Below are 16,402 nucleotides of genomic sequence, written 5' to 3' on the forward strand. Positions count from 1 at the left end.
AGTGAAAAAGCCTCAAATGTTAATGTAGATAACAAAGAAGAAAAAACTAGTGCATACACACACCATATCAGAATAAAATTACCTGAGAAATCTATCTCTGTGAACCTCTCTGCTTATTCTAGTCTTTCTTGGGGCTGATCTGACTCAAACTCAAAACAGAAAAAAAATAATAAATATAAAAAAAAAGTTTTTTTACAGGAGTTCTTCAGGATTGCTTGATGAAGAACCTGAATAGCTTATAAACCACTGTAAAGTAGATGGGGAGGCTCACAAATTTTGGTATTTGAAGATGATTCGAAGATACTGCATATCACTTTTTGTGGCAGCAAAACGTAGCAAAAGGAAGTGGCCAAGGTGAGAGACATCTGAAAACAACTGGATTGCCCATCAGCTGACCCTTTGCTAACAAAGCAAAAGACTGTCTTGTGTCTCTTAAGTGCTACTGTTGTGAAGACACATCAGACACATCTCTGATGATCCCCTCCAACCCACGCCAGCAAATGGCTCGTAAGGCACATGGAAGGTGGAGAATTATTGTAACATAAAAACAAGGATAGCAAGACTGCAGGGGAAAGTGTGGACTTTCATTCAAAGCACTTCTGAAACCTTGGACCTCCTCTGAAGAAAGGAGAGGAGCTGCTGGCCTATTCTCAGCTTAGGCACAGGCGGTGAGTGACAGAGGGCACTGATCTAACTAAAGGCAAATTGAGTAACTCTATGAAGACACCCACCTCGCCCTAATCTCACTGAGTTTGCTGAATGCAAATACTATTTTACATCAAAGCTAGCAGGGTTTTGTTTTTATAGAAATATCATCATCACTGTCCTTTAAGAAAAAGAAACAGAAAACAAAACAACCCTAAAGAGATCGGTGGAAGTCTTCAAATATCAGTGATAAACCCCTATTCTCATGGACCCTTTTCAGCTGTGTTCAGAAGGTATATTTCTATGGATTCAATTACATTGAAGTAACTGGTCAAGGGAATTGTAATCACACAGAAAAAGATGAATGCACATATCCCTCTGTGTACATACAATACCCACAAGGCTTATGAAATCCATTCACAACAGAGGAAATACTCTAAACATATTTTAAGAGGCTCTGTCAGCAGTCTCACAGCAAGGCTCATTCACATTTGTAAGTCACGAGGAAAAAGCTGTTTTCTGTCCGTGCTGTATGAACAGATTTTGTTTGGTCTACAGCTCATATTTAAGTTGCAAGTAAATAAATCATTCTGGTTGAATTAGCTGACAAACCACATCCACGGTATTGAGAATAAATATTTGATTGGGACTGAATTAACTCTTTGCAGATTTGTGCTCATGTTTACACATACTAGAGCTGCATGTATAAAAAAACAGGATACGTAGGATATTAATCAAATTGTAGTCAAACATGTTTACCTGAAAAAAATAAAAAAGAAAAGGATGCAAAAGGAAAAAAAGTGCAAGCCAGTCTTCTTCCCATTTTGCTGTTAGAATTAGTTTGAACATGATGATATGTTGACACTCTCATTCAAAACCAGATTGGACAGGAGGACAGAGGATAGTGAATCCTGACAAGTTGAAATGTAAATTAAGATGTTTTCATGTCTTTACACACGCAATTTTGTGCCTCCCAGGGAAACTGGTACATAATAACAACTTGAGCTTTATATGAAGTTCCCACCTTATTTGCAGGCTTAGAGAATACAATAGCACTGAGACTAGACTGTTATTAAACAAAGGGGTGACTAGGAGCTGGAAATCAGTATGCTAATCATAACAAAGACATTGTCATTTTACAACATTCTGGAGTGATTTTGCATCAAATGAAACCCTGTGGGACAATATCAGCAAATGATTGTTTGGCATCAGATAGCGCCGAAGCTGAACTGAACAGGATACTTCCAAAACTAAAGTGCATACTCTAGTTTAAGGAAAAAGAAATGTCATGCTATAAAACTGCAGCAAATATTTCCACAAGTCCCTCCAGCCACATCCCCCTCCCTCCCTCAAGCTGTCAGGAACTGTTTCCCAAAGCTCCCCGAGGACTGTGATTATTAAACTAAACACCACACAGCAGAATGCAAGCTGGATCTCACTCTCCATACTCCCATTTTAAAGGATGGCAGTAGAAACATTAACTATGTCATCCTCAGTGGCATTCAAATGTTTCTCTCTTTCTGTCACACAAAAATAACGGAAAACACATTCCTTTTGTCATTCTCCTTTCATGTTTCTATCTGTGAAAAATAAAGAATTAAGAAGGATTGATCTTTGCTGCAAGCCCTATTAACTGTTCACCCTGTCATCTATAGCATAACCTATTTATGTAACATTGTGTAAAACTGTATGGAACAATCTTTTCCAACGATCAGCAGGTCAATTAATGACCTGCTGGTTCTTGTTACACCACGTTTAGAACAATTAGAGGTCTTGGCTGAGTGTTTGGCTGAAATAAGCCTTTCCCTGCACAAAGGGCATATGCATAAAAAATGTTGAAGGGAACCAAAGAGTTATGTTATTATAAGATCCTTCAGACAATCAGAAACATGGGGCACTTGTAGGTGTAGCCTTGAGAGTTTGGCATAAAATACGTCTTTCACTGTACTGCAAGATTTGACTCAGCTATGAGTAGACTGCAGTTCAATGTACAGAGGTGATTTAAAATAAATTCCTATAAATGTGAACATTCAGTATTGGAAATCTCTTTTTCAAATGCTAAAATAGATAAAATACTAAACAGTTAGTTTTAAATGAAACATTAATACCTTTCAAAACAATGAAGTACCTAATCAGGGCCTACAATTAGGAAATTTTACAACTGAAATTCTATTTATAAAATAGTTTCTTTAGAGTTTCCAGTTACTTTCTGCATTAACAGACTTGCAGAAAAACCACTAACAGAACAGCAGATTTCCAGAACAGCCTTTTTAAGTTAATCAGGGTATAGCAAACCTGATTCTACACAGGTTCAGTTCTGCTAACATCACGAATGAATCACTGTGTTTATATCCTTAATCCCACGAGATCTCAAGTTATTCACATCCTCCTTGGCATTTGCAGGATTAGAATCTAAGTATGTTGTTTCCCCCCTCTCCTGTCCTGTCAGTAAACGTGGGATCAGAGTTCAGAACATGCCTGATTTTGTTCTCCTAATCTCTAGTAATCTTCTCAGTGACACAGTATCTGTTGCAGAATATCAGGAGGCCACATCAAAGAGGAACAGTTAGTGGAAACGTTAAGTTGATCCATATTTATCAAAGTAGGCTCCATATGCTGACAAAAGGTAAAACAATATCTATTAACATACTCAAGTAGCACTAAATATTAAAGTCAATACTACCTTAAAATCAGTAACTTCCCCCACTCACAAAGCTTATTTACAAATAGTACAGGTTGTGTAGCCCAGATGTCTTGTTACTTCAGCTCCTGACACAAAATTCAAGGTAATTCATGACTCTGTGAAAACACAACTAACACAGTGCTATATACAAAGGAGGGTTTGTACAAACTGCCATACAGAGTTTTACAGTGTGAAAATTCAACTGGTGGATTCCATCAACAGAACCCTCTCCAGCGGTTCTAAGGAGTAGAGAAAAGAAAAGACTGTCATCCTTCCAAGTCATTTGTTTCATGAGGTAGCACAGAGAGAACGAAAACAGTAAGACAGTACATTTTGGCAACATGTAATCCAAAGCTGGGACAGACACTCTACAAAGGGTGTTCCCAGATGGAAAAAAAAATAAATATCTGTCTATGGAAGTTTGATCATCTGCAGTGACTGAAGCAGGTATGAAAAGGATACGAAAAAGTTCAAGAAGATGAAAAAACGTGCGAGGACCGAGACCTCCCTCAAATGTCAGTTATGAAAATATCTGTCCAAAATCCATCTTCAGCTCAGTATGTGCCCAATACAGGTAATCTGTTCTCATTATATGTGTATTCAAATGTCTGTTACTCAGCTGTTCTGCTGTCTGTACTGTCACAAGGCCAGATCTAATTACCATTAAACAAAACAGAAAGACTATCACTGGCTTCAGTCCTTGTTGAAACTATGCTGAAGTTATATTATACATATTATACATGCTGGAAAAATCTAATTACTTCTTTTTTTTAATTTTTTTTTTTTTTTTTTAGATTTTCCAGGGTTAATCGATTCACTAGCAGACACTTGATATTTATAGAAGAAAAACCTTTCTTTTCCTCAGCTTTAATTAAGAAAATACAGAAGATCCTCACCTTTCATGAAATTGGCTCTACTCTCAAGAGGTTAGCTGCCCATTCAACATCACCGGTTTTAATAAAATAAGTATTTCATTGAGTGAGAGTGATGTTTCCCAATATCTCTCCTTGTTAGTTGCTTGTTAGGCAATTATATCATACACTGCTTATACAGGCAGGGAATGCTAATGTTAAATTTTGCAAAACTACAATCTTATTTTGGGGAATGTTCTTTAAAATTTGAATAGGACAACAGTTGTTGAGAGAGCTTAGCAGGCTGTTCAAGGAAATGTAGCGTAATAAAACTATGCTGCTTTTAAAATATTTATATCTTTTTAATCCTTCCTGTAGATAATCCTCTTCACAGTAGGCAGGAATATGAATACCCTTGATTGTTAAATCATTCCTTTTCAAAATTAAGATTTGCAATTTTTTTCTGCCCTAAAATTTTACTACAAATATTACTTTAAATTTTGCTTGGATCAATTTACCTTCCGTAAGCAAAGCGCCTGTCTTTGTGGTGGTCCCCAAATGTATCCCACAACCTGAGAGAAACACTCACTTCATCCACAACATCTCTTGAGCGTTCAAGGACCTAGAACAGAACACACATAACATTCTCTTTCCCTCCATCAAACAAGTACATTTCTAATTCACCCCGTAAGAAGGTCCAAAGCATACTAGACCAAGATTCTATCACATATAGTTTTCAGCAAATACTGTATTTTATAAAACAGGCAGAACATGCATCTTCCTAAAAATAGGTTTGATAAAAAGATTACTTTGGAATGAGAGACTCGGGGAGATGCATATCAGACCATGGCTGCAGTAGAGACCGTGCATAAAATACTTGTGAGCTCATTGCTGCATCCTGAGAAAGAAAGGCTTGCCAATAAATAACAGTACAACCTCACAGCATGTGCTCCATATTTTGTACACCTGCAGTCCTTACCTCTTGGCAGACACGGTACTGATCAATGGCCCAGACTGTTGGTACGTGAGTTGCCAGCAGCTGATACTGAGTCAAGGTTGTATTGCATGCTCTTGCACAAATTAGACGAGTCTTTCCCACTGCATTATCTCCAACCACCACACACTTGATAGTTTCAACGTTGGGTCTTTCGTAGTCCATGTCAGTGTCCATTTATCAAAAACTGTAACAAGACAGTTAAACTTGTTTTCTACTACTGTGCAAAAACAATGCTATTTAGAGTCAGAGCCTTCTACTTCCACTTCTTGAGATGCATGAAGAGGACAAACTCTTAAGGAAAAGCTAGTAGTAAACTGTACCAAAGTAAGCTAGCCTTTCCTTTAAATACCGCACAGTTATGCAAATGCACAACTGTTTTGACCGCAGTTGGTTTATACTGCTCACATGCTATTTTCACTTTGGTTTCTGTAAACACAAGCCTGTTTGCAGAAGATAGATCTTGGTGAAACAAGGACAGCTAGCACAAACTTACCTCTTACTAATACTTTTTATGCCAAGAAGGAGAAAAGACTGGACAACAGTGGGTTTAACCTGAAGGATACCAGTACAAACCTGCCTTCTGTAATCTTGCCCATTCAGGATTTGATTTAGGGCTGTCCAAACAATATTGCTAACAGCAAGTCACACAGATGGTTTTAGTTATATGCACACAATAAAACTGACTTGTAAGATGACTCCAGAGACTCTGTTCTCTACAAACCACAACTCCCACTATATCCTGCATGTATCACACACTCTTAGTTTTCCAAGGAGAAGTTTGTACAGATCATGGGCTAAAATGAAACCAAACAGCCCAGCAGGAACTTGCAAATACACATATCTATACCTACAAGTTCTTTTTCACATGACAATGGAAAGTGAAGAGAAAGAGATTTTTGAAGATACTATCCTCATGGAAAGTTATTATTGAAAACATTTACTTAGATATTCTATGGCAACATACTGAACAAATGCCTGGATACGAATGTAAGCTGGAAAAAATGGTTATTTGAAAAACTAAAAACAACTCCTGCATGTTTACTACAGTCTGTCATTTTCATATAAAGGAATGTGGGATTTTCATATAAAGAAATGTGGGATCATAATTTGATATAGCTGATTTTGGTTTTCTAATGTCTAGTAGTCTGCTGAGAAATCGGGTCTCTGCCAGGGAATTGTAATCAAGGAGGGAGAAAAGGGAAAATGCAAGGCACAAATATATTCAGGAAGGCTTTCCTAATAATTATTTCAGCAAGGAAACCTACAGCAATTTAATTGACAAAACACAGGTCATCATGTGGAGTGGTGTCGTCCTTTTTCCTGAGAAGAAAGTACTACAGACAAAGAAACCAAATTATTTGCTTTAATACCTTTTTTAATATTCACATCTCATTCGCACATAAATATAGAATATATATTAACTGTCAGGCTGTTTAAAATAATAGATACAAGCTGTTTTGGTGTCCATTTTTCACTGTCAGAGGCACTACGTTCTGATTTAAGAAAAAGCATGTTTAGTAATTACTAGCCAAACACTAATTTTAACTGCATTCTTTCGTTATTTAAAGTGATGTAAACCAAGAAACAAAAGTCAGTGTTAGAAATACATGTTACCCATTTATTTAAAATTTTAAGCATGGAATGCATGCTAATAGCTATAATGGCTGAAGTATAGTTATAATCTTTATTTACGTGTGGACGGAAGGAGTTCGGGACCACATAGACAGCAAGGTGCAAGGGTGAGTTTACGCCACTACTGTGTCACACTGATATGTTTTCACAGACATTGAATGCTTCTGGAAATGCTACAGCACAGATGAGCTTGTAAGAATACATTTTAGAGAGCTGTCCTACACTAGACTGAAACATGGGTCCAGAAACTCTTCATCCTGGCACAAGTTCATGGTTGCACGACTAGAGCTTTGCAATCTGCCAAATGTAGAGCAAGTAACATGGCTTCAAACATACATGCACAATATCTACTGCATGTAAACCCTAATGGCCTTGTGATACCAACCTGCTATGTTAGCACAGAGGTTTTAGCTGATAAGAAAACAAAGCTATTAGGATATTGCCTTTATCCCTTCATCTGAGCTGTAACCTGCATCCTGGAAGGTTACTAGTCTTGAGGTAAAGGACTACAGAGACTTCCAGTTACCTGTCTGCGATCCAACCACAGCTGCTTGTTGGATGCAAGCTCCCACAAGGCTGATACCTGGGATGGCCCATGGGCTCTGTACCATCTCCATGAGTCCAAATACAAGAAGAGAAATGAGAGCTAACTCCTCTTTCCTCCTCCACATCCTTTCCAAGAATACAGTCATGATATAAATAAAAGTACAAAACCAATGTGGTTTTTTTCCACATTACAGAGAATAAGACATATTTGTACACCACGGCCTCAAAGGCAGGGCCCTGAATGAGTAGCAAAAACCCAAGAGGTTTCAGTATGTAATGTAAAAAAGTTTCATTTCAAGTCTGAGAATAAACAGCAACCCCCTGACATAATATGTGGTATTAAATTACTTCATATTTTATTCATACACGGACTAGACATCACAGATGGAATGTGGAAAAGTTTAAAAGGCTAGAAAACAAAATGAAGGAGCGTGGCTAGCCAGTGTGTCTGGTTGGTTTTAAACTACCAAGCAGAGAGATGCCAAACCAATTTTTCTTCCAACCCAATATTCCATTAAAATGCTGTTACACAGATTAGCTGAGGTTTTATATAACAATCTGATTTTAAAAGTCTTCAAAAGTTCTTAAATGCTAGTTCTGCAAAAATGCACTTCAGTCAGTCACAAAATACGTATTAAGTACAGAGTCTGGAATCTTAAAAAAATTTCCAAGAGGATAACAAATGAGTTTAAAATTAATAGGCAAATCTAAATAAAAGTAACAAGAGAAATCAATGCAATTATTTGAGAATCCTAGAAAAGGAACACATGAAAATTTTAAAATTATTATTTTTTTAAATTTCCGATATACTTACTAACTTAATTAAAGCAAAGTTATCACAGAACTCAGACACAGCATGCCCAAATGCCCTGTCGTAGATCAATGGCAGTCTAACGAAGATATTTTTAGCGTGACTCAATACTGCACAGGACAGAGATTAAAATAAACTGGGAATAAAAACAAAACTAGAGCTTTGAGGCTATGTTAAGGAAAGTTCTTAAATCCACTCCAGTATATATAGAGTATCTATGTATTAAAAATGCATATCATTTTATGATTGTTCACTAGTTTTCAGAAAGGGATTAAACCAGAAATAACTCCTGAAAAGACTGACAGACAGAAGCCTGGACAGATATTTAGACACCTCAAGTAAAAACAGATGCTAACAACAAATTACAGTATAAACAATTAGTAAAACGTGTGGATTAAATGCTTACAAATGTAGCCAGAAGCCTTCTGGCTACTAGAATGATTAAAGCCAGGAGTATGTACAAGATCTCAAAAATACAGCCACGGTTAGTTTTTTTAAGGTAGCCTCTAAGTTAAGCTTGTGCTAAACCTATTATATAATCACACTGATTAAAAATGCTAAACATGTATTTACAAAACTTAAAAAAAAAAAAAAATCTAGATTTGAGCTCTGAAAGTCCGGTATCATCTGGGAAGACCAACTGGAACTGAAACAAAACTGGTTAGACAAGAGCAAACCAGCGTGTATAAAGTTTAGTTAAAAAAACCAGCACAAAATTCCAAGACCAATGAAAAACTTGCTAAAACCAACCTACAACCTGCAATAGTTTAGTTTACCAGCAAAACAAAATAGGGTAAAGTAAGAAGAAAGTTACTGGAAGTGTGACCAGTCTCAGAGAGGGAACTGCCAAAAAAGCCAGAGAAAGACAGAAAGGCGATCAAATGAGGAGCAGCGAGAAATCTACTAGGGGAAAGATCTGATCAAATATGGCTGTTCCCAAAAGAAAGCAGCGAAAGATTCAGCTGCTTAATCCAGTTCTAAAGAAAGATGAGCAGATGGATGGAAATGAAAAAAGATACCCACAAGAATAACACAGGATCTCAAAAATCTCTTAGGATGTTTCTATTTCTACATTGTCACCTGTGATTGTTTGCAGACAGAAGAGGAGACAGAGGCAGCCAAAAATCAGGAGATGTGAGTAGACTCAAGATCTAAGATAAAGCCATTTAATTAATTCACTTGATTAGCAGAAAAGAACTATTCCAAATAAAGCTGATTTATTTCCAAAGACGTATAAGGTTACTGTTCTGAATCATGGCTTGCAGATGGTTACAGTCACTGATTTCTTTCTCTGTTGCTTCACCTCAAATTGCTGTAGGGTGCTTGGTTTTTTGTTTAGTTTTTCCTCATTGCTGAATGAGTTGTTATTATTATCACTAAAAAACAGTTGTGGTTGCCATAGCATGAAGGTCCTTCTGGCTAGTCAGCCTCAGTAATGAAACACTGCCTTTCTAGAGAAATTTTCCAAAAGATCTGTAGATGAAGCATATAACTTGATTATCTAGTCCACTGGTACGCAGATTAAACACAACAGACACACACAATCTCTCTCTCTCTCTCTCTCTGTATTAATGTAGGTGTATTCATATACAAGATAACCAGATCCTAATCATGAACTTGTCTTGTTTTAAGAATGCAGTGTAATATATTTAAAGCTATAATTGCATTTTTCTCTGCTGGAAAGAAAGTGGATGAAGATCCAAACCCAACAGTGAGTTCCCTGTGCAGGATCAGGAATCCACCCCTATGGATCTCACTGCCTATGCAGCTAACTGCACATTTTGAAATTTCCAGATATTTTAAATCATCACTTAGCATATACAAAACATAACCAAGATTTTTTTCAAAGAGCAGTAGCTTAATTATCAACCCTTTTCTCTTCAGCAAAACACTACAAACAAACCACTAAGAGTGTCTACATTAATCAGTGATTATGGAGTGATCCTGCAGGCATTTACTCCTTAGCTCAGTACTTAAACACGTCCTCTAAGACTGAGATAGCACCTCTTAGCATGAGAACAAGCAAGCATGTTACTTAGTTCTTGTGTTAAAAGCAAACTCTTCAGCTGAAGGTTCAGAGTGACAGCATGTAAGAACCTTGCCTGCTCAGTGAAGTTTTTCTTTAAGTTATTCCATGGAAAAAAATTAATAATTCCAATCTGTCTCAAGTAATCTGACCAAACATGCAAACCGGGAAGTCCTTCAAACAAACAGGTTGCCAATCACAATTACAATGTCACAATTTTATTAAAGGAATCTAATGGAAAGAGACGCCAAAATCTACCACCACTTAATATGAATGGTGTAAGTGGGAATTATCTGAAAAACTCAGGCCACCAGTAAGGTAGCAAGACCATCAACATTTATCCCTGATAAACAGTGTCTTTTGAAACTATATGAAAGGGCATTTGTAGATACTCCATATTTCAATCTATTCTGGAGACATATTTTTCAGTGTAGTTTTGGAGTGACTCCTTCAGAGAGCCATTATGCAAAAACATACCAAATGGAGTACAAAAAAATTTACAAGACTACCCAATGCTCTTACCTCCATCCCCAAGTTGCAAAATTATTGCTTGCAACCATGGAAACTGGAAAAGGAGATGCAGAATGCCAAGTTCTTCAAGCACTGAAGTCACTACCTTACAGTGCAGAATCCCAAGGCACCAGCATGCTGGCAAGGACCAAAGAGCACATGAGCCAGAACAAGTGTGTGAAGTGTTCGTTCTCAATATATAACCTGCCATGTGTTGTTTCAGAATCTTAATGGATTAACACATATATGCCAGGGGAAAAAGCAGGGGGACTTACTGTTCATTTGTGCAAGAGCATAGAATTCACAGACAGCTCTGATTTGGGGAAAGGTTAAGGGCCAAAAGACTGTTTTGTGGTTTGGCTCAATTTAATCAATGAATTTAGGGCCCCACCATGTATATTTGTGAAATAAATCACAACGTGGTATCAAGTAACAGATAAACTATACCAGCTGCTGAAAAACCATCACAAAACATTTTTCTCAAGATATAAATTAATACTGGTATTTTATTAAATTGCAGGAGGGACGATGGGGAGGTTGCTTTAAAAACTATTCCTTGTCAGCATCAAAGAACCAGCTGGTGACAAAGGGTAATAAGACTCAAGGTGGGATCAGATCACTAGGTCACCAGGGGACAAAGATGGGCATAATGCGTATCAGGCTGGATTCTCACCCAGGATGAAGAGGCATTGCCCATCTGCCGTTATTTAAAGTTCTGGCAGCTTACATGGAAAGACTGAAAAGGAAGAGACTGACATGGGAGAAAGAAATTCGAGATTAACTCTGGAATCTATCAACTACTTGCCCTACCTGGTCTATCAACAGAAGACGACAACAGATACAGCCAATGACTGGGAATGGAGAAAAGCCCTTATATTCTAAAGTTAACCTGATCTCAAACGTGAGACCCTTGGATCTACCATGGGTAGAAAGAGAAGGGTAGCTGACTGAAATGTTGCTTCACTGCAGGAGGCGATAAATGAGATAACCCTGGCTGTTGCTGCCCACTAAAGAAGAGTGCAGGTGAGCAGGAACACCTTTATCTTCCAGAAGGGCAAAACCTGGTTCTACCCTTTTTCAGCTGTTCTGGGATAGCTGGGGTGTTTCAGCTTAGGGCCAGTATCAACAAAGAAATAAATCCCACAGAACGCTGCTAAAATTGGATACAGCTGGAGAAGGTAAGTACTGAGGTTGTCATCAAGACAGACTCCACTTAGCTTGCCTGAACCAGCTTCTTTCACGACAGCTTTTGGCCAACAAGCATCAGATTTAATCCTGGATGCTACCCCTTACTTTGTATTACCTGCTGGAAGAAAAGTTCTCAGAAGCCTCCATTCAGCTGCCATAATCTCTGCTCTATCCCTCAAGTTTAAAAGGGAGCAAAAAATTGACCATGGCCACATACAGAAATGAAAGGAGCAGCCTCTAAGGAAGATGTAAAGTTGAAGACAGAACAGATGTCTCTATGTTTACCTAGAAAACTTCTCAGTCAGATCATCGCCACAACTTTTGTAGAAACTGTAGAGACAGGGAATAATAATTCATGGCTTGTAACATCAGAAGCCTCTCAGTCTGCTCTTTCTCAGCATGCTTGACTCCAGATTTGTTTGTTTCTAAAGGCTAGTTATTAGGACACTTTGTCAAGCCCGACCTACCTCTGTGATGACACAACACCTTTTGATCAGTAAGAATGAGCGCTTCCTTAGATGAACAAAAATCAGAGATACTAGCAAAATACAAATTCTTCCCACATTACTGTATAAAACAGACTGCCCTGAAGCTCAATAGCTGAGCATGAAAACATCCAATTTTAGGTACAATAACTGATTCTCTTGAGCCTCCTGAAAATGTGCAGTCTACAAGGACCTGTCTTTGTGTTATACACACTCACAGTCTATCAGAGCAAATAGAGATCCAAATGCAAAGCTCAGCATTAGACTTGAACTATGTCAAGTTTCTGACAAGTTCTGGAAGACCTGAAGGGCAGAAATCAACAAGCTGATTACACTGAGCAGCTTAGGTATTATTTTGACCTGTGACATACCTTGCGATACCCTTTGTGATGAGGTCATCTCTCTAGAAATTAATCCATACAGCAGGTGAAGGACATTTAACCATTTCAGAACCTCGTGTGTGAGAATCTGGGATGAGTGTTTTCTATATGGTGGGAGAGCCTGCAACACTGCCACCCCTCCCTTCACCAATTCTTCAGAGTCTGCCTCAAGAACAGGCCACAACACAGGGCAGTCCCTTGTGCCTCCTTTTGTTTCTTCTGTCTTGCTGTGCAGAGAGATGTGAGGAAGGGTGACCACACTGGACCCACCCCTGGAAAGAGGGAAGTAATCCATAGCCGATACACGACTGATTTAAGGCTCGCACTTTGGCTTTGCAGATGCATTTTGTTAGGGTTCTAGATACACCTGGCTACAACTGACTGCTCTTTCCTTTTACCAGAGATGACCACAGCAGACACAGGGGACTAGGCAGTGACCAAGATCTGGCATTGCTCTGGGTCATAATCTGTAATATCATCACAAACTGAAATTAACTGTGGCTGACATTAATAAAAGTGGCTGAGAACCAAGTAACTGAGGAACGGACAATACCCATTGATGGTGATAACCATCACTAAACAGCTGGTACTTTATAAAGCAGCCACCCATAAAATGCCATTGTGCACCGAGTCCTTAGATTAGTCCTCTTCCTGCAACAAAAGATTACACTGCAGGAGCAGATTAAGGGTGCACCTCTACTAGCATTTTAGTTCAGATCAAGAATACATTTTTGAAGCAAATATCCCAGTCGTTGCCACTTACCATGCTTTGGTTCATATCAGGTGCAGCCACAGACTGCACAAACTGAATTCCTTTCAGATGAATCTGAAGTGAAACATGTGCCACCCACCACTAATGAGCGAGTGTTCAGTCTATAGGATCAGATTAAAGGTAATCTGAAGTAATGCCCTTTGCCCCTGAAATGTGTGCAGTGTGGACACTGGGTCCTCAGCACCAACTGTTTCATCCCAAGGTCCCCTGCTACTGCACCACACAACCCGCTAACGTAGATAGAGCATTAGATGCTCTGGCTCCTGGTTTGTTATTAGGATCAACATAACTGGGGCAAAGCTGCAGCTGAATCCTTAGTGACTGCGATGCTCAACGGTATCTGGGATAACACATAAAACTCGAGATTAAAGGGAGAAGGATCACTGGAAAAGCCTGATTCAACACTACTGGCTTTCATGGTAATAAACTCCATGAAATCCCTGATTTTACTCTTATGTAATTAAGAGCATCAGAAGCTTGTACAGCATTAAACTACTGACACTGTAGCATAGGTTGTTACTGATTTTACCCATTTATAAAGACAGGTGTTGACATCGTATGCTCTGTTTGCTAAGGACATTATTCTGAGCAGTGTTCCCAACAGTACAGAAGGAAAAAAAACAAAAATAACCACCAAACAAGGCATTCTCCCAACTTTCGCGCATTTCTGTGGGGAAAATATTTATCAAGTTTTGCTAGAGCTACAAAGAAAAATATTCCAGAGACACTGGTGACATTCTAGCACAGAGAGCTGTTGAATTCACTTTCTGTGCTTGTTTTCCTTCCAAAAGACAGAATCAGGCTCTTGTTTCTTGAACTTTATGTGACATTTCTCATGCATTCTCCTCTTTGTTAATCAGTGATGTTAGAAAGATATTATATGTGATTTTATCCACTCCCACATGTGACTGCTACAAGGAAACTACACAAGGAGAGTGAGACCTCATAATGACAGCAGGTAAACCCCCCCAAAGACCTAAACAATGACTAGAATAGTAAATACTTCAGGATGGCAGACTTCAGATAAATGCTACTTTCAGATCTTGGGTCAAGTTCTGCATTTATGTCTCAAATGCAAATCCAGCGACATTAACTGAATTGTGCAGGAAGCAAGTAGATGTGGAGTTTACTTGGAATGTCTAGTGCCACACAGAGGCTCATTTGTGAAGAAAAAAAAATTAGAAGACAGAAATTGCCATCTTGTGTCTTTCATGTCACACAAAAAGGAGAGGAAAACAGAAAAGTAGAATGGTGTTGGATGGGAACCAAAGCGAATCCGTACTTTATTTCATGAACCTACCCCTAGTAACAAAGGGCCCAACTATTACCACATGTACTGCAGGCTGCACCAATTCTAGCTCACACACTGTGCCACCATTCACTCCTTCAGCACAAGGTTTTGAGGTCTTTTATGGAAACCCAATCAATGATCCAAGGGTACATTCACACCAGTCTGACTAGTCTTGCTATGAGCTGCTCTGCAAGTCTGCTGCATGCAGCAAGGACTGCTCGGCCTTTCCTTTCCCCCCCTCCCAAACACATACTTTGTTCTACAACATTTGCACACTCTTCTGGCAGGATAGATGGGAGCAAGGGAGGAGCATGTCAAACACCTGTTGCTCCTTTGCTTCTCCTCCTTCAAGGCTTCTCTGTCCTTTCACCTCCTTCAGCACAGGGCAACATCTGGATGCAGGACTTAAGCATTTTTCCAGTGAATAAAATGTATCAGCAAAGAATCAAGCATCGGGATTTACTGGTCAAGCGATCAGCTCTTCCTCTCAGCCTAATGCTCTACAGTATTTGTGAAGCTTGGAGTTTTAAAAGGGCAGGAGTTTTAGAAAGCTCCCCAGAGCTAAAATTGATGTTTATTTCTTCTTCGATAAAAATACTTCTATGCATCTGAGCCTGTCCCAGATCTTATGCTCCTGAAGTATTATGTCACTTCGATAAAGAACCCTTGTACAAAATCTGGACCCCCCAAGGTTTGTTTTTTTTTTTCTGTTATATATAGTGTGAATATATATATCTATATATATATATCTATAGTGTATAGATACGTTGCATACCTGAGACACAGAATCAGGCATACAAATCCAATGTGCATATAAAAGAAAAGCAAAACCTAATGGGAGAGGACCTCAGAAAAATATTGAAAAGAAATTAAGCTGTTCTGTTTCCATGTACTGTGACTCCCAATCCTGAAATACAGCCTGTACAGAGATATGTGCCATTCAATCGCTACTTACACTGAGCAGTCATATGGCAACTCTTTAATGTAGTCCTAACAACGGTGTTTTTCTCCCCACATGCTTTACTTTTGCCTAGAAAGATCAGGAGCTTAAGAAACCCCCTCAAGCACACTGAACAAACTAATTTCCACCTCAGCTTCTATTACAGCTCAAGCTGAACGTTGGCTTTGAGTCAGCTGTGTGTCCTGAAATAGTACACAAACTGAGGATGAACAAAGTCATTGAGAATATTCTGGCATCACTTCCTTGCTCTCGCTGTGACCATATGCGGAGCTTCAAGGGCTTTCTTTTCTTATTATCATTTTTTAAACAAGTATATTGCTGCCTTCAGAGGTCTGAGTAGTGCCTTGACCAACAGAAGGCAATTCGGAGCTCTCTGACTAGTCTGCCTCAGTCTGTCTGGTGACTGATTTCTCTTCGCTCTAGACGTTGGAGGCCACAATACCCACTAAAGGTTGACTTAACAAGTTAAAGTCTACTACTGTTTGTCTCTACAGCCCCTTTCTGTGGCCCCTAAACAGGTCCCGACACAGACACCTGATAATCTGTGTGCTGCAAGATCCCCCCAGCAGCCTCCTGCTGTTGTCACAGCAACCCACAACAGATTCCACAGACACAGCGGGGGGA

The 16,402-nt window shown here is 38.9% G+C and overlaps 1 protein-coding gene across 1 annotated transcript in view; it reads right to left on the reverse strand.

The window, feature by feature from the left end:
• RHOBTB1 (Rho related BTB domain containing 1) overlaps positions 1–16,402 on the reverse strand; it is a 51,731-nt gene that overhangs the window by 21,511 nt on the left and 13,818 nt on the right. The window contains exons 2-3 of the mRNA XM_009290508.2: positions 5,159–5,360; positions 4,698–4,801 (exon numbers count right to left, since the gene is read on the reverse strand). Coding sequence (XP_009288783.1) covers positions 4,698–4,801; positions 5,159–5,350 — 296 coding nt within the window. The 5' untranslated portion in view covers positions 5,351–5,360. The remainder of the gene's footprint in view (positions 1–4,697; positions 4,802–5,158; positions 5,361–16,402) is intronic.

The sequence above is a fragment of the Aptenodytes forsteri genome, unplaced genomic scaffold (assembly GCF_000699145.1).
Source record: "Aptenodytes forsteri isolate BGI_AS27 unplaced genomic scaffold, ASM69914v1 Scaffold349, whole genome shotgun sequence".
In the NCBI taxonomy this organism is placed as follows: domain Eukaryota; kingdom Metazoa; phylum Chordata; class Aves; order Sphenisciformes; family Spheniscidae; genus Aptenodytes; species Aptenodytes forsteri.